A 26,964-nucleotide genomic window follows, 5' to 3' on the forward strand; every position below is an offset into this window, starting at 1 on the left:
AATACTACAGAAGAATAGACCCCTAGGGACCAGAGGCCAGATGTCGATTTGATAGCCACATGGTAGGTATACATAAATTTATTGGAAATATTTGCTGCACTTTCTTAAAGTTCCACACTGCAATAATAGATAGAGGGCAGAGGTAGCTGCATTTCAAAAATTTTATAATGTATCCCCTTTCACTACAAGAAGTTTTGCGCTGTTTTATTTTGATGACCAAAAGATCATTTTTGTTGTTATTGCCTTATGTTCCAATAACTATAACTTTATACCTAAGCCAACATTGTTGTATGGAGGCTTTTTTTGAGCTAGGTCAAAGTTTTGCCAGCTTAGACTATCAAAACGTCCTCTCACGTGCGCCATGGCCTCCATCACTAATTTTCTAAATACCCGAGGGGCTATTGATAACCCAAAGGGAAGGGCCTTGTACTGGAAACACTATTTTTCCTTTTATGGAGACTGCTACTCTGAGGAACCTCTGAGAGTCTTTGTCTATAGGGACATATAGTATGTGTCGCAGAGATCCAGAACTGTCATGAAGCAATTTGGAAACAGTATTATGACGGTCGACTTTATTGATTCCATCTTGAATTTTTGAGTTTTTATATAACCAGTCATCCCCCTCAAGTTTATAATTGTCTGCTATGACCCATCTGGTTTGTTTACCAGGGACAATGGGGAGTAGAATCCTTCCCTCCTTTTTTGGAGGGGGGACCTCCCAGAGAACGGCTTTGCTTACAAGGTCCAAAACCTCGGACTCCATGGCCTCTTGTTCCTCCGGAGAGGACCATAGAGGAGTAACAACAAAGTTCTGAGGAGGGAATGAATGGAAGTGTATCCGAAGGCCTGTCCTGACAAGATTTAGTAACCAGGAACTGCTTGAAAATTTTTCCCAGACCGGAAGAAAATGGGATAGTCTGCCCTCCACCTGAGAAAGATCGTCACTTCAAGGGCTTCCTATCATGGGAGGAGCTTCCAAAGAGGACACTTGTCTCTCTTCTTCCCCTCATCCCATCTACTCTGCTCCCTTGGGGGCCTCCTCCGGAAGAATTTCCTACTCCGAAAGGACCGTTTAAGCTTGGGAATGGCCATGTGAGGGAACCCTTTTTTCCTATCACCTGCCTTCTGAAGAATGTCATCCAACATCTCTCCAAACAAAAACTCTCCTTCACAGGGGATCAAGCATAACTTTAATTTGGTCTGCAAATCTCCCAGCATTTGAGCCAAAGTGCTCTGCGTGCTTCGTTTGAGAGAGCTGCAGACTTGGATGCTAACCACCTGACTGAGTCAGCTGAAGAATTTGCCAAGAAGACTGCTGCCACCCATATCAAAGGAATGGACTCTAGGACTTTGTACCTGGGTACCCCATCCCAGAGCTTTTTCTCTAGCTGATCCACCCATATCATAAGGGATCTAGAGGTGCAGGTAGCCGCTATAGCGGACCTTAGATTACCTTCCGATGTAGCCCATGACCCTTTGAGAAATGCATCAGCTTTTTTATCTAATGGGTCTTTCAAGGTTCCCATGTCTTCAAAGGGAAGGGCAAAATTTTTAGAGGCCTTGGCAACCACATCATCTAATTTTGAGGCTTTATCCCATGAAGTTGACGCTGTATCCTCGAAGGGGCATTTTCTTTGTAGGGATGGCACTGATGAATTCTTCCTATCAGGTTTCTCCCATTCTTTTTTGATCAGGGCCTGTAGGTTTTCATTCAGGGGAAATGCTTTCCGCTTCCTCTGGCTCAATCCTCCAGATATTACGTTCTGTACTGTTTATTCGGGCGAGGGTCTATCAGCCTCATAGTGGATCTTACCGCCTTAAAAAGGCTTTCTACCTCGTCTAGAGGAAAACAGTGGCACTCCCCCAATTCCATCGTCCGAAGATGAGGAAGAATCTGATATATCTGAGTCTTTTTCATGAGAGCTAGAGGACTCAGACTGGGGTACTTAGTGGGTTCTCCGACATTAGCCCCCGGTATAAGGGATCTAAAGGCACTTTCGACCTCCAATTTGATCACCGATTTTAGCTCGGAGGCGAAGTCTGGGGTTTCTTCACATAACACTTGTCCTATGCTGGAATGACATCGTCTCTTATCCCAGGTGACTGGTAACTCTTTTACACATGGGGCAACATCTGTGCTTGGATTTTTCTCAATCTCTTCCTTCCCTGAATAATGAAAAGATAAGGGAACCTCAATTACAAGGTGAACTTTCACAAAGATCACTCACCAGACGCAGCCGCGGGTATCGGTTCTGGAGGAGGAATATGATACATTAAGGGGCTTTTTGAGGATGGAGATTGGTCTACTAAACAGGCTTTTCTGCTGTGCTGCGTAGAATGGCTGCTGGAATGACCACTCCGCTTGCCTGCAGACACATGCCTCTTAGGTTGCCACTGTGGTGGCTGCTGTGGTTCACTGTCCTCCATCATGCTGGGGACCGATTGTAGAAGGGAGCGTCTCCATGCTTTCCCCCTTTTTAAATCTGCCACCCAGCATCCTTCGCTCTACTTCCGGTCTGCCCCCGAAGTACCTCCTCTGCAGTGACCTCCCCGGCCGCGTCATCAGGGGGCGCTGCGGCATGTCTCCATGTGTGCGCCAGCCAGAAACCCGGAAGCCCTGTACTCCAATCTGGTGCGGCGGCTGCGCTCCCCTTCCTCCGCTCACCCTGCAAGACCCCTCGGTCCCAGCGGTGGAGGCTTCAGGGCACCGCACCAGTCACGGCAGGGGCCTCCCCGCTGCCTGAACCAGACTGGCCGGGCCTGGACCATCTTCATCCGGATCTCTTCATGCACGCCAAACTGAACGTTCCCCATTCGGGACAGGAAACCAAATGATGCGAGGGAGAGGTACCGCCCTTTATCTGTAGGCTTCCTGCCCCTGAAGGGCAGATCCCCTCTCTCCGTGGTGCTGTCATGGGAAAGGAGAAAAATCCATTTCATTGGTATAGATAAAAATCCAAGAAATTAAATCCAAAATAAGTGCATTAAAATGGGGGGAGGGGAAGAGGGATGGGGGTACAGACCCCAATAATCATCCTGTGCTTTTCGGACCAATGCGTCCTTACTCATAGGCATATAGGGAGGGATGGAGAGAAGTCTGTGATATATACACATTCAGTTCCCAGGAAGAGAATTGGGAAAGTGGTTAACACCCATACCTTGAATATTAAATTATTAAACAAATGGCATTGCTATGGATGAGAGCTAAAAGAGTAAAAATACTGACAAAACTGATAACTCACTAATTTATTTTTTCCTGTTTCAAGGTAAAGACACTGGATACACAACATGGTATGCTTATTTTAAAACAAAAATATTTCTATAACTTGCATTTATTACCTGTAATGGTCTGAAAAGCAACATTTTATTGTTATCCATTATGTATTGTGCGCTTACTAGCTCCTGATAAGAAATGCAATGGGTAAAATCTTACCAAGTAATTTAAGGCTTAGATTGACACAATCAGCTATAACACATTTTAACAAAAGTCTTTCGAAGCCAAACTAGCTCCATATGCTCGCCCCCTCTAGCTTCTTTAATAATTTCCAACAAGGTTGACATACATTTTTTTTTTTTCAGAATTCACGCCTCAGTACCTGGCTGCCTAAGCCAATTACTGAATTTCACATCATTCCACCAGTTCCAATCCCAGCCAACTGCAAAGTTAATCATTCAGATGTGCAATGTATCAATACTTACATAATGAAGACTGTGTCCTTGACTGCTAAATGAACACTTGCACTCATTTCAAACTGCCCTTAATATGGGTATAAGGCAAAATTAAAGGTCACGGAATAAGAACATGGTTTTGACTTGAAGTTACACCAGTCCACGTTCCATGCGGAAATGTTGAAGGGTTTCATGCTAAATAAATGAGGCAATACAGCGTTTACATGTAGAAATATATACAGTACGAGTGCGAAGGCTGAGATCAGGATTAATGCGGCAGATTGTTAATCTAGAGGACCCCATGCCTGCAGGATTGCAGATGAGAAATCAAATTGGTAACTAATGAACTTGCTTCACTGATGAAACCTAATACTGGCTCTACAGCATTACTATTCTTTGGAAACTTCTCTCATTAAGCGCTCTTATATCACACATGGTGTCAGTGATATACCGCTATATAGTTAAAGCGGTGGTCAGAAGCCAAAGTAAATTTCATAATAAATCTTTATCTGTTTAGTGTCATAATCTAAACAATTTTTTAATATACTTGCATTAAAAAGTCCCTATCCTTCCATAAATACAGTAAGTGCGTTTCCATTTTTTTCATTACTTTCTTTCTGATGATGCTTCAGTTGAGAATCCCAGTGCATGCTAGGATACTCAAAAGTAGTATCATTGTGACGCGCGTCAGCTTACGCTGAGTCGTTTTTCTTTAGAAAGTGGACCCTCTGGGCCGTGGCACCCACCCACCTAGGGCGAGCTGACCTTGTGAGAAGCCACCCCCTATACAGGGAGTGTCAGGGGCAAGACCAAGGGGGTGAGCCACCACGACAGCTGGGACCAGACGGCCGGCTCACGGAAGCAAGACAAGGCGAGACAAGACGTAAGTTCAAGATAACTTCATTACGGAACAGTTCAGGGTAACTACAGGTGCAAAACGTAAACACACAGGGAACACATAGCAAGGTGTGTGCACGGCACGTCAAGGTCCAAGACATGGTAGGTGCAAGATGGTAGGCAAAGGCACGATGGCATCGGACTCCGGACATCTGGCAACGATCAACATGATCAGGGCATCAGGCTGCGGACATCAGCTTACGATCTCTGGCAGCGATTGGCAGGTTCCGGGCATCCGGCAGGCAAACCAGGGTTCCATGCAAGGAGACAAGACAAGTTAGAGACACGATGCGTGTTAAGGAACACGCCAGGGTCAGGTCCAAGGCAGCGTCCTGCGCATGCAGAGAGGCATGCCAGGGTCGGTACAGGGACGGAGGCCTGCGCGTGCAGAGGACACGCCAAGGACAGGTACAGGGACGGAGGCCTATGCGTGCAGAGGACACGCCAGGTACAGGGACGGAGGCCTGCGCGTGTAGAGAGACACTCCAGGTACAGGGACGAAGGCCTGCGCGTGTAGAGAGACACGCCAGGTACAGGGACGAAGGCCTGCACGTGTAGAGAGACACGACAGGGTCAAGGATAGGGCCTGTGCGTGCAAGAGGGCACGACAGGTTAAATGGCAAAACCTGCGCGTACTTTTATAGAAGCACGGGGAGGTATGCCAAGGAGCAGGCGAAGACCTGTGCGTGCTTTAGAGAGCACAAAGAGCACAGTGCAGAAACAGCGTGAGGTGCAAGGAAGCACGTAGAGCACGGCTGGGCACTGGCTAGCTGGACGGGCTGCAGCACTGACAGACGGGCAAGACTCCAGCGAACCCGGCTGAGGCATAGCAGGCGACACAGCTGTCACTGACCGACAAGCATGGCTGAGGCACAAGCAGGCACGCACGGCTAGGGCGGGCACGGCTGAGGAACAAACAGGAGGCTAGGAAGGCCAGGCGCATGCAAAGAGCACACGAAGCAACAAAGCAAGGCAAGACAAGAAACAAAACAGAGCTTAGGCAGAGTATGGAACCAGGATCGGAAGCATAGGCAGAAACACGGAATCAGGTCAGAGCAAGAACAAAGCTAGCAGCGGAGCGTAGGCCGAAGCCCAGAGCCGGGCCAAGGCAGAGCCTTGGGACTAGACATGGAAAAGAGCACAAAAGGTAAGAGAGGAATAGTGCGTGTGCCAGGGAGCACTACAGAGCACCATAGGAGAGAGTGAGGCAGAGCAAGCAAAGACAGAGACCACAGGGAGGAACAAGGCAGAGCAAGGCAAGGTACGGAACAAGGAACGGGAGCTTGACAGGAGCATAGAACGGAATCAGAGCAAGGAAGGACTACAAGGCAAAGCTGAGCAGAGACAAAACATGGCACGAAGGACAAACACAAGACAAAGCACGGGACAAGAGACGGAGTACAAGCAGGAGCGTGTGCAGAGACGCACGACAGGGCAGAGTGCAGGGGCACAGAATAGAGGGAGCGACCCAGCAGACCAAGTAGCCCTGCAGGGAAGCAACACAATACTCAGGCCCTGAGCATAGGGAGGGGTGGTCTGATATAGGGCATTAGCACCTCCACTTCCGGGTCAGGACCAGGGGAGATCTTCCAGTTCAGATCCTCCAGGATCACAGAGAGCAGTCACATGACCAGGGATTACAGACATGCAGAGATGATTGCAGAACCAGACAGTGCTGAAACCTAGGAAGGACACATGATCAGGGGTTCTTGGAACACAGAGATGATCACAGAAGGCAGAGCAGAAACGCAGGCATCTTGCAGCCCAACAGTCATGAGGTGAGTGTGCACACTGCTCTAGGGAACATGCAGGATAGCAGACATGAGATGCACATGCACACCGCTCCAGGGGTCATGACAGACATGGCGAGCATGACAATGATCAGGTGGAAGAGGCTGTGGTCACTGCCGCAGACTCTGCTCCCTACCTGAAACAAAGGGTCATAGTGATGCTGCTTTCCGTGGCAAGGCTTGTCCCTGTGCACTATGCGAGGTACACAATAACAGTGCGTTCACCGTTGCCGACTCAGATCAGTGGTAACACGCCGGCAACAGAATGGTGTCAGAATACCGGGAGTGCAGAGACTAGTGACAACACATGCTGGTGCGGCCCTGGTCTCTGCACACCAAGTATAAGGACACCGCTGATACAAAAAACATGAAAAAAACTTAGGTAAAAAAAAAATACGAAAGAAAAACATTCCTTTCTTGACATCTGTTTTAAGGAAAACGGTTCTGTGAATGGCAGTGTTATGGAAACTGCAACTGGTAAAAGAAAAAAATTGGCTTCCAGGGCAAATTCCTTATTAGAGATTAATTTTCTGGTTATAACACTATGAAGACAGAAATGATGCCTGTGGCTTTTATGAAGCAGTTGCATGATGTAAATGTAATTCAGTTTGCATCTAGGATAGGATAAAATCATGTCTTACAAAGCTCCATAAGTACTTCCTTTGGATGATAGGTTAAAGGTGTTGTCCGATCCAAATCTGTGACTGCAGAATAATGAACGCCTCTAGCATACGCACTGTGCGCTGCAGGGATATGCCGGTTTCCGGACCAGGACCAGAGGGTATGTATGAGTTATACATACTCCCGGCCAGTGGGCGTGGCTTCACTCTCCATACATGTATGGAGCGATAATGAGCCTCTAGTTGGCCACACCCACTGGCCGGCTGCAGCAGTAGATGGGGTGCAGCCTCGGCTAAATACAAGTGTATGGAGAGAGGCTGCGCCCTCTGGCAGGGAGTTTGTATAGCTCATACATATCCTCCAGATCCAGGTTGGAAAACGGTAAATACTCGCAGCACCTAGTGTGTATGCTAGAGGGATTCATAAGTCTACAGTCATAGGTTGGTTTCACATTAGCTTGTTTTGCGCAGTGCATCGTGCGCGTCTATGCGCATGTGTTATGCATCCCTATGTTTAACATGGGGGGGGCGCAGGGTATTGTGTTTGCACGCGTTCGTGTGTGTTTTCGTGCGCATGCTTTTTTTCATAGTGTGCGCCTAGGCGCGCCAGACGCAACCTGTTGCATTTTTGGGTCCGCCAAAAGGTGTAAAAAAAAAACATGCGCACGCTAGCGCACAGAATGCGCCTAAACAACACATTACAGTCTATGGGATCACAGGTGTGCGCATGGACATGCGTTCGTGTGCATTCGTTGTGCGCATGCGTTTTTGTAGACCCTGGTTTTAACCCCCAGAGAACCAATGCGCCAAAAAAACGCAAACGCATGCAAAAACGCATGATGCGGTTTTTGCATGCGTTTCTACTGCGCACAAAGCGCTGCGCAAAAAAACGCTAATGTGAAATTAGCCATAGTGATTTGGACCGTACAACCTCATTAATACCATTATAAGTTGTTATAAGATCGTTGTTCATGGCCACATAGGTAATCTCACTAATACTAGCTTATTTTTACAATAATCATTTTTTGGCATATTATAATGGAAAATTCTGCGTGATGCCACAGCTTTGTGCACATAACAGAACCAGTTTAAACTTAACATTGGAAAAGGATACAAAATCATCCATGGTGACCACATTCGCACATGTCCAGATGTGTAATAGTCTGTGCATTGCTGAAAACTTTACTTGCACTGTAGACCTTGTGGGTTTTATGCATTAGCCCAAGCTCCGTTTGGAAATAGCACCTTGGCTCTACTAGGCTTGTCATTAGTTGCAAAACTACACAAATTCTTTAGGTTTCAGGGAGGCTGTAAATTACATACTGAAAAGGAATATGCTCATCTATTTAATCCCTTAACATTTCTATGATCCTACAGCCAAAACAAATTGCAACAGTAATCTGCGAAGCTTGGAAGCATGGGATTTAAGAAGTGGGTATATTACTTTTTCACCTCTTTCAATATTTTGATAAAGGTAAAAAAAAACAACCTCTCATTTACCAATCTGTCATTGTGCAAAAGTATGAAGACACCATTATGATACCCTAACAGAGTTACAATATATTAAATGATACGATTACCACCAGTAAACAGCATCAAAAAGTGCTAAATGATGGAGCCAGAAAGAAACCCTTGCTGGTTCTGTGAAGTCATATAGTTTACCACGATCATCAGCTCTGCAATGTATTATACACTCCAGAATCCTTTAAAAGCTGGAAACACTGACTGCGTCATATGAACCTTTTCAGAAGAATGATCAGCATTTGTCAAAAAATAAAGCACCTGGCTTATTGAATTTTAATGTGTCCTATCCTTGGTTTCCACAGGAGATAATCCACTAGCAAAAGATATATGGTCAAGAGGGGATGTCTTTGTCCACACCATCACTTATGAAACTTAATTTAAAGCCCTCCTCCTCCCATCAAAGATGTTAATATATTGCAGTCATCATATTATAGAGATCTGTGTACTTATAATTGCTCATTTTGCCTTTCTACCCAGTTGGTTATTCTTTTCTCTACTCCATGTAGAAACAGGAAGTCTCTTGTCCCTGCATCACTCATTCTCCACTAACTCCTGACCCAGCTGCTCCGCTCCTGGCCCCTTTGCCATAGACTTGGAGTGATTCATAACTTGTGCAAAGAAAACTGACCTCCTGTTTCTACATAAAGCTTAGAAGGATCCAGCTTGTGAGTAATTAATCATGTGATATCATAGTCCTAATGGAAAAAGAGAAGAATTAGCTGGGTAGAAAGGCAAAATGAGCAAATGTAAGAACACAGTGCTATATAATATGATGATTGCAATATATTAAGAGGATAAAAATGTTGATGGGAGGTCTGCTTCTTTAAGTAAGTCTCGTATAGACTCTTGATTAGTGTAATTAACGTGTGACTGGATACACTGCATCCAGCAGGGCGAATTGCTATAACACCCGTGAACCTGGATACACCGCCTCCAGCAGGGCGAATTTAAACAGAGTTAAGGGAAACACCGGGGAAACCGTTACAATGGAGGGCCCTGCAATAGAGAACGGGGACGTGGAGACCTCCTGCACTCCCCTGAGTCAGTGTCCCTACACTCCTGACGATCCCTAGGCAGGTTCCGCACCTGGCGACAAGCTGGATACCTCAAATCCCTAGCTCGCCCTGCACCTATCCCTTTCTAGTTAACTGGACGGTGCAGAAACTAATCCCACCACTGCACTAATACACACACAAGGAAAGTCACAAACAGGGAAAAACACCACTTAACTTAGCTCTGTTGCTATTGCTCCCAGCAACAGAGTACAACACCAAAGTTCAGCTTCACCCCTGAAGCTCGACACCTGAATTCAGCTTCCGCCTGAAGCTATTACACCAGAGCTCCCCTGAGCTGCCAGGAACTCCTCTCTGTAGTTCCTTCCTTCACCAGACTTTGTTGGAAATGAGCAATATCACCAACAGTGAGTGAGACCACCTGCTACTCCTTTATAGGTAGCAGCCAGAGAATCACACCTGCTTCATTATCACGTGCAATAACGCTCACGGCCACCGGGGGCAACTAAAGAAACCAGAGAATAATGACCCTAATGGCCACCGGGGGCAAAACTAGAACTGAAACAACCACAGTGTAATGACCCTAATGGCCACCGGGGGGGCAAAACTAACTTTAAGCAAACAGCTTAAAGGAAAAAAAAAAGGTTACTTGTGCAAAATCTGTCATAATCCAACCTGGATCATGATAATTAGGCATGTTTTATTGGATAATTAGATGCCTGTGAAGTCTTGAGACTCTTAATAGAATATCTGTAGCAGCCCCCACACATTAAACTAATGTTGACCAAACTCGCCTATATCGGCAGATTTATTCTTCAGTCTAATGTGTATGGGGGCCGATTGTCACAGGAAAAGTTGATCGGGCCTATCTGATTTTGAGCTGCCGATCATATTGCTTTTCGTGTGATATGTCAGCCAGTGGGCTTATCAGTCAGTGGCTTTCTCAGAGTGCACAGGAGTAGTCAGCTGAACGGGCACGCCTGTGTATGAGAAAGTTGTCTGAGATGGCGGCTGGCCAAACGATAGGCATTAAAGGGGTATTCCCATCTCCAAGATCCTATGCCAATATGTAGTAGTAAAAAAATATTAGCCAATACTTTAAATTAGAAATGTAGTGTAGTTCTTCTGATTTACTAGGTCACTTAACCCATGTGCACGGCATTGCAGTAGCTTCGATATCCATGGTTACGACCACTAACAGGTGTCACTATATGAATAGGGATACCCAAGTTACTGTAATGTCCTGCACATGGGGTAAGCAACATAGTGAATCAGAAGAAATATATTACATTTATGATCGAATGCACTTGCTAATATTGTTATTATTACACCTACTATATATTGATATAGGAGCGTGGAGATGGGAATACCTCTTTAAGCATTATTCGGTCAACAGCCATCTAATGTTTGCGGAGCTTTAAGAATACAATATTTTGACATTTGGAAAGTTTGTTTACACTAGTAATCAAGCTATATAAAAAAAATAAAAAAATGATGGGAACATTGGTCTCATTCTCTGCAGATGCCTATAGTGCTATATAAATACTTTTCTTAGGAAAATTCCATTGCTCCTTTTTTAATTTCCCAATGGTGAAGTTAAAATAAAATTAAAGTCAAATGAATTTTGAAAACAAAATTTTAATCCAGATCACATTATATGTGCTGTGTTACGGTTTATAATTAAAGTTTATACTACTTTAACCCATAGGAAAAGAAAGTTCTCAAACACATAGTTACTTCACATGGTAACACCATGTCTCCAAACTGTTAACCCTTCTAATATGTAACATAACGCAGCTTTGGTATGTTCTAGTAATTTAAAATGTGGACCTGAGAGCCATATGTATAAAGGCCCACATACACAGACTAATGTTGGCTGAACCCGTCAGTATCAATGGGTTTGGCCAACTGACTAAAAGTGCGTGGGGGCACCAGCCAGCTGAGGGTCAGGAGAGATGTCAATCGTTCAGGTGTGATTTCAGACTGCTGATTGCATTGTTCTCCCTGAGATAAGCTGTCGGCCAAAGTGTCAGTCAGCAGCTTTCTCATAGAGAACATAGAAGCGCTCAGCCAAGCGAGCGCTCATGTGTATGGGGGTGACGACTAAGATGGCTATCTGATGCATCCCTGAGTCCTTAATTTCCTGCTATATTTGGATTTCAATATTCTGATCAAAATTGGTGTTCTGGCATTTGTAACGTCAAACACGGATACCTCTTGTTTTCATTGACTCATACCACCAATTTTCAAATATTATTTAATGTACAGTATATACCTAAATGACTTCATTAATGTTGCAATGAAAGTATACATTTTTATTTGCCTTGAAATAAATCTGTAAAATATTTCAAGCACAAATCATCCTATTTAAACTTATAGGGAAAGATGCAGGCTCAGCATGTGAGCCCGCATCAAAGGCAGGGTCACAACACATGACTTAAATATGCGTCATATATTATGAAGCGCTTGAGTCATATGTATACCAAAATGATGCAAATAAAAATACAAAGTTGTCCCATTGAAGACTAGCTATTATGCAGCTATAGCGCTGGCTAAATAAAAAAAAAATATGGAATTTGAAACTCAATCAAAAACTAAAAAAAAAAAAAAAAATTAGTTTCCTTTTAATGACCAAACAATCTTCAGTAAATGACCTATTGTTCAAATAAGCTTTTTGAAGAAATGCATTTTTAAAAAAGGTTTGCAATGTTAATTGTGTTTCATGTCTAAAAAAAAGTTTGTGTTGAAAATATGCACACACAAATATCACTATCTATTACAAAATGCAAAATAAAAATCTTGCAATTTCCACGCTATTGCGTTCGGTTTTTAAGACCAACTTCCTGTTTGTTTTTTTCAGGATACATCACATGTGCATTAGCCGCAGTAATCAGACACTAACTTTTGTATTGAAGCATGTAAGGGGTATGTGCAAAGGTAACGATGAATAGAGGGGCAGCAGGGTCAGCTGTGACATCACCTATTGCGATTGGTGGATCCTGTATTATCAGGTGTGTATAGAGGTGTCACCCAAGATTGCAATTCTACCTCTGATAAGCTTTCTTGAAAACTCTTCCTGGAAAGACAGGAAGTATAAATTTAAAAAAAGCCCCTATGGATAGAATGAAAACTGCAAGAACACTAAATTTGCTTCCTAATTAAAAATCACGATATGATTAAAAAAAAAAAAATAGCTTCCTGCTAAGGGTATGTGCATACAGTGCTTTTTCAGGTGGACTCCGCCTGCAAAATGTGTCCCAAAACCACAGCAAAAAATTTACAGGAAAAACATTGCAGGTTCACTCTTACTACGCTTTTAACCGCTTCAGGGTTCAGAAACTTAAAAAAAAAAAAAAAAGGTTAAATGAAGTAACATGTTGATTTTCGAAAGCAAAGACAAAAGACATCAGTGGTGGAGAGGTAGCAAATTATGACGGCTAAAGTGCCAATTCAAAAAAAATTGGCGGATTCACATAGAAAAACTGAATGACATTGCCACCAGAAAAAGAGATGTTGTGTGCACGTAACCTAAGGCAAGGGTCGCCAATCTGTGGCTCGAGAATCCAAGTTGTGTGGCTCGCGGCTAACTGCCATCTTGGTGCGTTAGCACAAGGACTAGGCAAACAGCTATGAAGAAAAGCTCTCCAGATGGTGAGTTTCACGAGTTTCCCTGCAGAGAAGAGCATTTCTGGACGCGCATATATTGGTGGGAAGTGATACAGTAAATACAGTGAGCTGGAGATAAGATGGCACTATTAATTAGAGGCTTGTTGAAGCTGGAACTAATAGTGTGGTGGGAGTGTTTCATGAGAGAATACTGAATTGGGGTAAAGTGGGAACTTCTGGATGCAAGTATACGGACTATAATGAAAGACGGCACAAAGTGCTTTCTGTGGAGAACTTTGTGGTCATTATACCGGTAAGGCCTGTTTCACACTTCCGTTTTTTCAAATCCGTCAAAATCCGTTGGTTTCCGTTAAAAAACGGATCCGCAATTTTTTTTGCAGGATCCGTTTTTGTCCCATAGCGGTTACCGCGGATCCGTCAAAAAAACGGATCCGGGTTTTAAAAACGGATCCGTTTGCATCCGTTTCCGTCAAAAAAACGGAAACGGATCCGTTTGGCGGATACAAAAACGGAAGTGTGAAACAGGCCTAACTCGGGCCCTGTGTGATGCTACAGGGTGGGAGGACCAGCTCATTGGATGTGACTCGAGACTCTCTCTCAGAAATGATTGTGGCTCTCAAGATAAGAAAGGACAGTGGTCCTCAACCTAAGGCTACTTTCACACATCAGGTTTTCGGCGTCAGGCGCGATCCGGCGTCGTGCCGGAACGCCGGATACGGCAAATGTTTCGTAAAACCGGATGTGACGGATCCGGTTTTCTGCCGGATCCGTCTTTTTCTTGACAGACAAAACCGGATCCGTCTCATCCGGTTCATCCGTTTTTCTATCCGTTTTTCGACGGATTACGCCGGATCCGGTTTTTAAAATTGACCCTTGTGGCCTTCCGAACGGGATTGGCTACTGGAAAACTATATATAGCATGTTCCTACAGCCCTTCTTTGACAGGTTGTAGAGGAGAAAGTGCAGGTTGGAGAGAAGAGCAAGTTACTGGCGAAGATGGATGTTGTCATTGGAAATATTTTGAAGAATTTGGCGGATTTTACAGCGGAGGCGAATCGTTTGAGGGTGATTGTTCTGGAGAAGGAGAGAGCGAGACAGCAGCGCATCAGGCATCGTAGACGACGTTTGTGGATCCACCCCATCACAGCCAAGAGAATGACGCGTGGGGTCTATTCTACACTATGCATGGACCTTCAACGAAACCCGGATAAATTTTTTGGATATGTTAGGATGAAAATGGAGAATTTTGATTACTTGGTGGAGCGCATTGCACACCTCATAAGAAAAGCGGACACCTATTGCCGCTTCTCTGTTTCACCCGCAGAGCGTCTGATGGTGACTTTAAGGTAAGCCACATTTATTGGATATGCTCGCATCAGAGCACACTTTCACTGCAATCTTGTTGGTGGTAGTTTGTATCTCCAAGTGTTATAGCTGAGTTTTGGTATGTAATGCTGTGATTTAAAACTAATTTATTGTTTTTTAATTCCCCACAGATTTCTTGCAACTGGAGAATCCCTTTCGTCACTGCATTTCCAGTACAGACTCGGGATTTCCACCATATCTGGAATTGTGAAGTACACATGCCGTGCACTGTGCGACTCCTTAGCTGAAGAGTTTTTACCAGAGCCCACAACAGAGAGGTGGATTGAAATTGCTGACAAGTTTCAACAGATATGTCAGTTTCCAAACTGCTTGGGTGCTGTGGACGGGAAACATATCCGCATTGTAAAGCCAGCTGGATCGGGGGTCAGAATATTTCAATTACAAGAAATATTTTTCAATTGTCCTCATGGCCATCGCTGACGCGGAATACAAATTTATTGCGGTTGATATTGGGGCCTATGGCCGCTCCAATGACTCTCAAGTTTTCAAACTGTCTGCCATGGGGCGTAAACTGTATGGAAACACCTTCCAGTTCCCACCACCTAGACCGCTGCCGCAAACATCTGGTCCACCTATGCCTTTTGTCTGTGTAGGGGATGAAGCCTTCCAGCTGTCAGAACACCTTTTGAAACCGTACTCTAGCAGAGGATTGACAAGACCAAAATGCATTTTTAATTACCGCCTCACAAGAGCAAGAAGAATGGTTGAATGTACCTTTGGTATTCTGACAGCCAAATGGCGGGTCCTATTGACTGCGATCAACCTCAAGACAGAAACTGTGGACGAGGTGATCAAAGCGTGCGTGGTACTCCACAATTTTGTTATCTGCAAGGAACCCATTTCCATTGAGGACACCTCTGAAGAAACCACCTTGCAAGATTACCATGACATTACCACTAGAAGTTCTGTGACGGTTTCAGTAATGAGGGACAATTTTGCACTATACTTTATGTCACCTCAAGGCAGAGTACACTGGCAGGATGACAGAGTGTGAAAGATTTGTGCCCAACCAAACTTGTGTACCTTCTGTACCAACAGTATATACCTTTGCCAACCAAAGTTGGCTATCTTGTCATGGTCTCTATTTTTAGCTTTAGGCCACAGGTGTGTACCTGGTTGTGTTTTATGCAAAGTATTTCACCTTTTAACAAAAGTTGTGTACATTGTTAGGAAATCACCAACAATAAACACAACTTTTTAGGTGAAATACTTTGCTTCAAACACAACCAGGAACACAACTGTGGCAAAAAGCTAAAATTTACCCACAGTTATATACCTAGTTTTGAATACCATTTCACCTTTTAAATACCCTGTATTTAACCTTTTTCACCGCAGAAAGAAATGACAGACAACCAGTGTAAAATAATTTAACTTTTATTGAAAAATGTTTTTTTTAGTAAACTTTTTTAAAAATTTAATAAACTTGTTTAATAAAACTTTGAAACTATAAAACTGAAACCATAAAACTGGTCATTTTTATTTAAATACACACATTATAAATCTGTGTAGTGTGTGGTGGAAATACTGCTGTAGGGGCTGCGGGACACTTCGACACTGGGAGTGTGGAGAGAGGACTGGGATCGTGGTGGGGAAGGAACAGTTAGAGGTGAAGGTGTGGAAAAAACTACAGAATGGGTGGACATGTGGGAAGCAGAAGAGGTGGTGGGTGGTGGAGTGGAGGGTTGGGTAGGGACTGTAGGAGCAGATGATGTTGATGGCAAGTTGTATGGGGAAGGAGTTTGGTACGGGGCAGGTTGCTGGAAGTGGGGAGATGTCTGGTACGGGGCAGGTTGCTGGAAGTGGGGAGATGTCTGGTACGGGGCAGGTTGCTGGAAGTGGGGAGATGTCTGGTACGGGGCAGGTTGCTGGAAGTGGGGAGATGTCTGGTACTGGTGAGGTTGCTGGTACTGGGGAGTTTGCAGGTACTGGGGAGGTTGCTGGTACTGGGGAGGTTGCTGGTACTGGGGAGGTTGCTGGTACTGGGGAGGTTGCTGGTACTGGGGAGGTTGCTGGTGCTGGGGAGGTTGCTGGTGCTGGGGAGGTTGCTGGTGCTGGGGAGGTGGATGGTGCTGGGGAGGTGGATGGTGCTGGGGAGGTGGATGGTGCTGGGGAGGTGGATGGTGCTGGGGAGGTGGATGGTGCTGCGGAGGTGGATGGTGCTGGGGAGGTGGATGGTATGTAATAGGAGGGGGAGGATGGAAAGTGGCTGGAGGGGGTGTAGATGTAATAGGAGGGGGAGGATGGAAAGTGGCTGGAGGGGGTGTAGATGTAATAGGAGGGGGAGGATGGAAAGTGGCTGGAGGGGGTGCAGGTGGAGGAACTACTGTGGTGGGAGGAGGAGGTTGGGAGGTAACTTGCTGGAGAGCAGCGTGGCATGAATGCATTACATGCATCTGCTGGGCAGGAGAGAGCGTTTCCAAGCGCTCCACAACAGACCTGAAAAAGGTGTGGTTTGGCGAAGTTCTTGCTTCTGAATGCATGGTTTGCAGAAGTGTCTTCACCTCCAGAATGCTGGAGTTGATCTGCTGATAGCCTGCGGAGATTTGCTCTGACAAGACTTTTAGACAGTTCTGGAAAGATGCATTCAGATGCAAGAACTCTGGCGCATAACTCTTTTCCTGACCCCTCTGCCGCTGCCGCCCAGTACCCGCAGGTGTACTAGAGGTGGCAGGGGCAGAAGGGTGGGGTAAAGGGAAAGCGATCTCCTCACCAGCAGCTTCATGTAATGTAGGCGGCCACGATGCTCCTGTGCTGGTGGATGGGACAGATGGGTCGAATGTGTGGTAAGGCTGGGAAGTTGCAGATGTACCGGGGCGGTCGAAGTGTCCCTCGGTGCCGGTCTCCTCATGGATCGCCTCAGAAGGGTCCAATTGTGCAGGGTCCCGAGTGCTGCTCACCGTGCTGTTGAATAAAGAGAAAAAAAAACAATTAAAATACTGACATGGTATGGCCCTGGCTGAAAAAAATTTTTACATCTAACATTTTTTTTCACATGTGGTGTGTAATATTTACCTTCTGGTGACCATTGTTTCCCGGAGGAACGACAGGGCTTCTGCGTACTTGTACTTGCTCCTGCGTCCTCCAGATCCACTCGGGGCCCGCATCTCTTTATTGAACTCCTTCTTGAAACGATCCCTCACAGACCGCCACCGATTCACAATTCTGTTCCCTGAAACGAGAAAGGAGTGGTTAGTATACAACATCAGTGTTTCCCAAACTCCAGTCCTCATGGTCCCCAGGGGTCATGTTTTCAGGATTTCCATAGTAAATAGAAATCCTGAACACATGATCCGTGGGGACCACGAGGACTGGAGTTCGGGAAACACTGGTTTACATCAAGCAACCGGTACTGTATATACTTACGCTCTGTAATCTGGGCCCGAACATCGAGGTCCTCCCAGCGGCCCACAAGGAGCGAACAGATTTCCTCCCAGAGTCGTCGGGTAACGATAAGGTCAGCGTGGCGGCGGTCAGCCATATTCCAGAGCGGCTCCCTTTCTCGGACGAGATCGATGAGGTGGTCCACATCGAGTCCTCCATCCTCACCGTCAGAGTCGGGAGCACGCTGTGAAGGCTGTTAAAGAAAAAGACAAAAATAACATAATTAGCCTCCACATAAGAAATGAAATAAAAAGTGCAAAAAAACAAAGCAAAAATATTTATACTTACACGCTGGTGACCGCCGCGTTGCTGTCGCCGACGACCCTGGGAGGCACTGCGAGGACCTCTTGGCCGAGCACCAGATTGGGAAGACTAGAGAAGAAAACAAAAAATGTTATGTCTTTGCATGTAGGCATTTGTTTGCTGTGTGTGGTCTGCAGAACATTGTTTTCTATGTGTTGTGTGTAGTGTGATGTTGTGTTTCTGCGTTTGATGCAAAAAACTTACCAATTGTGAGCCCACTCCAGGTGTCTGTCCACCCCTTCCTTCTTCTTCTGGGAGCTCCTCTTCATCTTGTGAATCCTGTTTTGAAATAAAAGGCAATGAATAGACATATATTACAGAGAAGATGGATTTTGGAAATAAAAACTTACCGTCAAACGCTGACGATGCGAGGGAGGGCTCCCAGACGATGATGTGCTGTCTTCCTGGTGGCCACACTCCATGCCTGTGGGTGGTGTTCCAGCTGCTGTCATTGCTGCTGCTGCTGCTGCATCTATTGGGCGGCTGTTGAATAAAGAAAAACAAAGGGCCAATGAATATCTTGATATTCAATAGCCCTAGTTTGGAGGAATGGGGGATTTGATAATTACCGTCTCTCATCTGCTGCTGGCCTCCCCTCCTCAGCATGTTCCATTTGCTGCTCCATTTGGGGTGGTGGTGCTGCTGATGGTGCTGCAGTGGTCTCCTGCCTTCTCCTGCTTCGCTTGGTTGCTTTCTTGGGTGGCATGTTGGGTGTGGCTGTGGGTCCCACTGTCTTGCTTTTATATATGTCTTGTGGGCAGAGCTACTGAGCATGCTCAGACCAAAAAAACGGATCCGGCTGCTGGATCCGGCTTTCGCCGGATCCGGCGCATTGCGGCGCTCATAGGCTTTCATTGTGTGAAAAAGCCGGACGCGCCGGATCCGGCGTGTCCGGCTTTTTCGCCGGAGACAAAAAACGTTACAGTAGCCGTTTTTTCCAGACGCCGGATCGCGACACATTGCCGGATCCGGTGAAAACCGGATGAAACGCATGGCCATCCGGCGCGATCCGGCGCAAATGCAAGTCAATGGGGGGGAAACCGGATCCGGCATTGCATTTCGCCGGATCCGGTTTCTGTCAAAAGCGCCGGATCGCGCCTGACGGCGAAAACCTGATGTGTGAAAGAGGCCTTAGGGTACCGTTACACTTAGCGATGCACCAGCGATCCCGACAACGATATGGATCGCTGGTGCATTGCTAAGTGGTCGCTAGTGAGCTGCCACACAGCAGCGGTCGCTACTTACCTGTCAGACGTGACGATCCTGACGTCCTCCCGCCCACGTCCACGCGTCGCTCGTCGGCGCCACAGGAAGCCCAGCAGGAAGCTCCCGACGAGAAATGGTCCAGGACCTTCTTGCGCGATAAGCGATGAGCAGCGGGGGAGCCGGTCGGAGGTAAGTATCACATGCAGCGATATCGCTAGCAATATCGTTGCTACGACACGAAATCGGTGACATTACAGCGATATAGCTATGTGTAACGGGCGTTTACGGTATGCATCTCATATTTGCTAGTATGGGTGATACATAGATGATATGCTAAGCATATGGCATTGTCCTGTAGCGTCCATACCAGCTTTTATGGAGTATATCAATACAAGTCAAGTTAACTTATTTTTCATTTAATAGTATCAGTAAACCTTACCAAGACACCCTACTAACTGATAATAGAGCTCTTAATAATGTAACTTGTAAGCTGCATATAAATCCTACGCTTGTGTAGCACCTTGGTAATGAGACATCTTTTTATAACCCATCAGATGAAATAGCTGAGAGTGAAAAATACCAAGCAGCAGAATTGCTTTTTAATTACTGATGTCTTGACTTTCCATATATTTTGCCACCTCTCTTTCTACTTGTGTTCAATACCTTTTCCCTGTGTTATTTCTCATTATTACACACAACTTAATTTATGGACCTTTATGGATTGATGTCTTTGCTTGTGTGGATTGGACGGGTTGTTATTGACATCTGGTGATAATTGCATGTCAATAGCACCTTTAGAAATATATTTACTAAGAAAATTGGTGACATGTTCAATATTTATTTCACCTGCTATATACTGACATCTCATTATACTATTCCTAGCATTAAGCATTATTATAACCCATTAATACACTCACTGACACTATTTAATTTCTTCGGAAAATACAGTCATATGTTAAAGTTTGGGCACCCCTATTAATTTTAACCTTTTTTCTTTATAACAATTTTGATTTTTGCAACAGCTATTTCAGTTTCATATATCTAATAACTGATGGACTCAGTTATATTTTTGGATTCAAATGAGGTTTATTGTACGAACAGAAAATGTGCAATCTGCATTTAAATAAAATTTGACCGGTGCAAAAGTATGGGCACCCTTATCATTTTCTTGATTTGAACACTCCTAACTACTTTTTACTGACTTCCTGAAGCACTAAATTGGTTTTGTAACCTCATTGAGCTTTGAACTTCATAGCCAGGTGTATCAAATCATGAGAAAAGGTATTTAAGGTGGCCACTTGCAAGTAGTTCTCCTATTTGATTCTCCTATGAAGAGTGGCATCATGGGCTCCTCAAAACAACTCTCAAATGATCTGAAAACAAAGATTATTCAACATAGCTTTTCAGGGGAAGGATACAAAAAGTTGTCTCAGAGATTTAACCTGTCAGTTTCCACTGTGAGGAACATAGTAAGGAAATGGAAGAACACAGGTACAGTTCTTGTTAAGCCCAGAAGTGGCAGGCCAAGAAAAATATCACAAAGGCAGAGAAGAAGAATGGTGAGAACAGTCAAGGACAATGCACAGACAGCCTCCAAAGACCTGCAGCATCATCTTGCTGCAGATGGTGTCACTGTGCATCGGTCAACAATACAGCGCACTTTGCACAAGGAGAAGCTGTATGGGAGAGTGATGCGAAAGAAGCCGTTTCTGCAAGCACGCCACAAACAGAGTCGCCTGAGGTATGCAAAAGCACATTTGGACAAGCCAGTTACATTTTGGAAGAAGGTCCTGTGGACTGATGAAACAAAGATTGAGTTGTTTGGTCATACAAAAAGGCGTTATGCATGGAGGCTAAAAAACACAGCATTCCAAGAAAAACACTTGCTACCCACAGTAAGATTTGGTGGAGGTTCCATCATGCTTTGGGGCTGTGTGGCCAATGCCGGCACCGGGAATCTTGTTAAAGTTGAGGGTCGCATGGATTCAACTCAGTATCAGCAGATTCTTGACAATAATGTGCAAGAATCAGTGACGAAGTTGAAGTTACGCAGGGGATGGATATTTCAGCAAGACAATGATCCAAAACACCGCTCCAAATCTACTCAGGCATTCATGCAGAGGAACAATTACAATGTTCTGGAATGGCCATCCCAGTCCTCAGACCTGAATATCATTGAACATCTGTGGGATGATTTGAAGCGGGCTGTCCATGCTCGGCGACCATCAAACTTAACTGAACTGGAATTGTTTTGTAAACTGGAATGGTCACAAATACCTTCATCCAGGATCCAGGAACTCATTAATAGCTACAGGAAGCGACTAGAGGCTGTTATTTTTGCAAAAGAAGGATCTACGAAATATTAATGTCACTTTTATGTTGAGGTGCCCATACTTTTGCACCGGTCAAATTTTGTTTAAATGCAGATTGCACATTTTCTGTTAGTACAATAAACCTCATTTGAATCCAGAAATATAACTGAGTCCATCAGTTATTAGATATATGAAACTGAAATAGCTGTTGCATAAACCAAAATTGTTATAAAGAAAAAAGGTTAACATTAATAGGGGTGCCCAAACTTTAACATATGACTGTACTTTACCTTTTTTATATCACCATTCATGTGTCTCAAATTTTTGCAACTTACATAGAGTACAAATATTTATCATATTTTTAGTGGTCATTTTGGATGTTTTTGACTTGTTTTTTGTTTTAGTACATTTAACACTTTTTTTTTAATTCAAAATGTCATTTTCCATGATTTTTTTTTTTTACATTTGTATCAGTTACTATTCAGACTGTACAAAACATATTGCATGCCTACAATTTACATATTGTTGTATTTGCCATTTTATCCAGTAACATGTATATCTACAGTTATTTCTTCCATTTAAATCAACCATTATGCACATATCGCATTATGTATTGCATCTGCAAATATTTTCTTAAATCATTCACATGCATTAATAAATCTCTTTCAGTACCATTCACATGCATTAATAAAACGGATGTGCCATTGATTACTATTTACACACGTCTAGTGCTCTTAAACTTTGAAGCCTTTTATATTGTTTCTTTTGGCACCATTCACACTCACCATCGAAGTAAGGCTATTTTCAGATTTGCGTTCGGAGGCGCAGGGCCGCCGCTAAGCCCCGGCCGCGCCTCCTCCTCCGGTCAGCTCCTCCTCTGATTACATGACGCTGCATGCGATCAGCGTACCCTATAGTTAGCGTTGGGTACGCTGGTCGTGCGCTGGTACACTTTTGCCAGCGCGTGCGCCCTTTTGGCACTGCGCCGAGCGCACAAAATTGCAACACGGGCGCGTTTTTGTGTGCTCGGCGCAGCGCCAACAGGGCGCAAGCGCCGGCAAAAATGTACCAGCGCACGACCAGCGTACCCAACGCTAACTATAGGGTACGCTGATCGCACGCAGCGTCATGCGATCAGAGGAGGAGCTGACCAGAGGAGGCGCGGCCGAGGCGGAGCTTAGCGGCGGCCCTGCACCTCCGAAAGCAAATATGAAAGTAGCCTAAGCCATGTCTTTTTCTATTCTTATCTATATTGCTTTTTTTTTTTTTAAAGATCACTGTACAGACGGAATCTGATATACGGTAATCTGAACAATATGCAATCAATGCAATATACTATTTTCTCTAGTACCTGTCACACTCCTTAAACACACCAAAATGCACCACCAAAATCAATGGTGTGGGTTTTTTTTTCTATTGAGTACTATCTGGACTTTCTTTGATACTTTCTCAGGAGAGCAAGTATTAAAGGCTATTGCCATACATTTTGTACATTGTTTTCCTTGGTTACATCACAGTTTTGTTTTTAAATGTTTTCTTACCAATTCTAGTGAAATGTGTCCCAATCTGGAATATGTGAGGTTAATGAACCTTACCCATATACTGGATGCTATAAAACAACAATCTTTCTCTTAGGCCGGTGTCACACTTGCGAGTGCAATGCGAGAAACTTGCGCGAGTCTCTCGCATCAATACCCAGCACTGCCGCCGGCACTCGGACCGCAGCGTTCAGCTGCATAGAAAGACATGCAGCCGCACACTCCGGTATTGATTCGTGAGTTTCTCCCATTGCACTTGCAAGTGTGACCCCAGTCTTATAATAACTAGTTATGACTAAGAACAAGGGAGTTCAAAGGTTCAAAACGCGTAATAACTCCCATGTCTGACAGATCTCTTGCCTAATCTTTTTATGGAACATACAAGGCTATAGATGCATTTAGCAATTTTGGAATAAATATTGATTTTATCTACTCCTATATTCTGGAACTCCTACCACTTTACACACCCCTATGGGTAAGTGCACACGATCCAGAGTTGCTGCGGGTTGGACACTGCGGATTCACCTGTGTTCAATAGAAGGTAGTGCTTTGGACACAGCGAACATAAGCTATGCATCCAAAGCTTTGCTACTTCCGGATTGTGTGCACTCGGCCCAAGAGTATTTTCAGACAAATGTTCTGCCAGAAAAATAGGTCTCAGAAACCTGAAAACGTTTAGGATTTTTTTAATGATGTTTTTGTGCATGGGGTGTTTTTTTCTGCTTCTAAGTTAAATTTCATTCATTGGCCTAATTTGGGGCATTTATTTAGGGAGAAAAACCTCAAAAATTGACATGGATTTTCTTTTTAATGCTGAAAAACATACCATGTTAAAAAAAGAGCACTTTGTACACTACAGCTGCATTTTCATATTACAATCAATAGATGCTATTAAAAGGGTATTTGAAAAGTTTTTGAATTTGGATTTTGTGTCAACATGTTCTACGTCCAAAACACGTGCATTGAAGGAATAATTAATATACATTGGAAGTCGGTCATGAAGGGTTTTTTTCCCCCTTAATTGTCCTTTTTAAAGCATCTGATAAAATGAATGGGATTACTGTGACACGATCCACTTTATTCATTTTTCCAAAATTAGTGCTTTAACATGTAAACAGAATTATGTAACAAAATATAGAAACACATACATTACAGTGTTGATGCCAGCCAATTGTTGGAACATCTGCAATCCACAGCCAACTAGAAGAGCGCGGCGGGTTGGAGGATATATTAACATTCTGTATATGACAGGTCCGCCTTAAAAAGAAATACAAAAAAAAAAAATCGATAATTAAGGGCATGAGTTTATTGTATACAGGTACAGTAAATTGAAATGTAGATAGAATGTCAAAATATCATGTCATGAAGGCAGATGGACACCCAAGGATTCACGTTATCCTACCTGTGGCCCAACGATCTGTCGATCTATTGATAATCACCCTTGTTGTCCACAGTACTGACATTTTGAGAAATTGAAAGGGTTAACTTGGATGACCAGTCATTTGATTACATGCCAGTAAATAAATGACGAACAAGCCAAACGCTTGCTTTTCAGCTGATTGGATCATTCATGCCAACATTAAAATCATCATCATTCTCAATAGTACATAGGCCTGTGTAAACAGGAGATGTGCTGCCGATAACGATAATATGCTATGTGCACAATGCGATTGTGTCATCATTCAATGGGACATATAATGTCATGGCTGTGCTAAAAGCTACAATTTCTTATCCAGATTTCAGGACAATTACCGCTCCTGGCTGGTATATGAACCGACCAGGGGAGATAATCTGCTGGATCTGTTTCTATCAAACAAACCAGATAGAATTTCAGATCTACAGGGCAGGGAGCATTTGGGAAGCAGGGACCATAACATGGTAAGTTTCAATGTAATTTTCAATAAAACATTTCAAACAAGAACTGCAAAAACGTGGAACTTTAGGAAAGCTGATTTCAACAAATTAAGGGAAGAGCTTAATTGTATAGACTGGGACCATGTCGTGGTAGCAGGGCATAAAGATCATAAATGGGGCATGTTTAACCCCTTAACGACCGCCGATACGCCTTTTAACGGCGGTAATTAAGGGTACTAAAACCACAGCGCCGTTAATTCACGGCGCTGTGATTTAAGTGAATAGCGCCCCCCAGTGTCGGATTTTCTCCGGGGTCTCGGCTGCTAGGGGTAGCCGAGACCCCAGAGAACATGAATCGGTCGGTTTTTACCGACCCCCGCTTTTGCGATCGCCGTTATTAACCCTATAACGGCGACCGCAAAAAAAAAAAAAAAAGCCGCGATTTTACATTTAATTTCTCTCTCCTCTGATGTGATCGCACATCAGAGGAGAGAGAAATAGGGTCCCCGATCCCCCCCGGTACCTCTCCGTGGCCCTCCGTCCCCTCCCGGTGGTCCCACGTCCCGCCGGCATCCTCCGATGGGCGCCGCCATCTTGAAAATGGCGGGCGCATGCGCAGTGCGCCCGCCGGGAATCTGCCGGCTCCGGCTGGCAGATTCCATTCATTATTTTGATCACTATGATAAACAATCATAGTGATCAAAATAAAAAAAATAGTACATAACCCCCCCCCCCCGTTTATCACTCCCTTATATAGGCCAATATAATGAAATAAATAAAATATTTTTTTTTCAGTTTTCCATTAGGGTTAGGGTTGGGCTAGGGTTAGGGTAGGGTTAGGGCTAGGGTAGGGTTAGGGTTGGGCTAGGGTTGGGTTAGGGTTGGGCTAGGGTTGGGGTTGGGTTAGGGCTAGGGTTAGGCTAGGGCTATGGTTAGGGCTCGGGTCACGACTAGGGTTAGAATTAGGGTTAGGGCCAACTAGAATTAGGGTTAGAATTAGGATTAGGGTTGGGATTAGGGTTAGGGTTGGGATTAGGGTTGGAGCAAGAATTGAGGGGTTTCCACTATTTGCCAACTTTGGAGGTCTAAAAATTGGGGTCTAAAAAATCACTTTTGTGGAAATAAAAAAAGACTTCTTATTTTCACGGCTCTGCGTTTATAAACTTATGTGAAGCGCTTGGGGGTTCAAAGTGCTCACCACACATCTAGATAAGTTCATTAGGGGGTCTAATTTCCAAAATGGGGTCACTTGTGGGGGGGTTTCCACTGTTTAGGCCCATCAGGGGCTCTGCAAGCGCAACATGATGTCCGCAGACCATTCCATCCAAGTCTGCATTCCAAAATGGCACTCCTTCCCTTCAGAGCTCTCCCATGCGCCCAAACAGTGGTTCCCCCCCACATATGGGGTATCGGCGTACTCAGGACAAATCGCATAACAACTGTGCGGGTATGATTTCTCCTGTTACCCTTGTAAAAAATAAAAGTTTGGGGGCGAAAAGATCATCTTTGTGGAAAAAAAATAGATTTCTTATTTTCACGGCTCTACGTTATAAACTTCTGTGAAGCCCTTGGGGGTTCAAAGTGCTCACCACACATCTAGATAAGTTCCTTAATGGGTCTAGTTTCCAAAATGGGGTCACTTGTTGGAGGTTTCCACTGTTTAGGCACATTAAGGGCTCTCCGAACGCAACATGGCATCCGATCTCAATTCCAGCCAATTCTGCGTTGAAAAAGTCAAACGGCGCTCCATCCCTTGCGAGCTCTGCCGTGTGCTGAAATAGTGGTTTACCCCCACATATAGGGTATCGGCGTATTCAGGAGAAATTGTACAACAAATTTTGTGG

General features: G+C 44.4%; 1 protein-coding gene across 1 annotated transcript in view; it reads right to left on the reverse strand.

The window, feature by feature from the left end:
* SLC2A13 (solute carrier family 2 member 13) overlaps window positions 1–26,964 on the reverse strand; it is a 401,421-nt gene that overhangs the window by 119,963 nt on the left and 254,494 nt on the right. The window contains exon 4 of the mRNA XM_073573541.1: window positions 24,415–24,523. Coding sequence (XP_073429642.1) covers window positions 24,415–24,523 — 109 coding nt within the window. The remainder of the gene's footprint in view (window positions 1–24,414; window positions 24,524–26,964) is intronic.

The sequence above is a fragment of the Dendrobates tinctorius genome, unplaced genomic scaffold, assembly GCF_039654945.1.
Source record: "Dendrobates tinctorius isolate UK_male_01 unplaced genomic scaffold, ASM3965494v1 ptg000035l, whole genome shotgun sequence".
In the NCBI taxonomy this organism is placed as follows: Eukaryota; Metazoa; Chordata; class Amphibia; order Anura; family Dendrobatidae; genus Dendrobates; species Dendrobates tinctorius.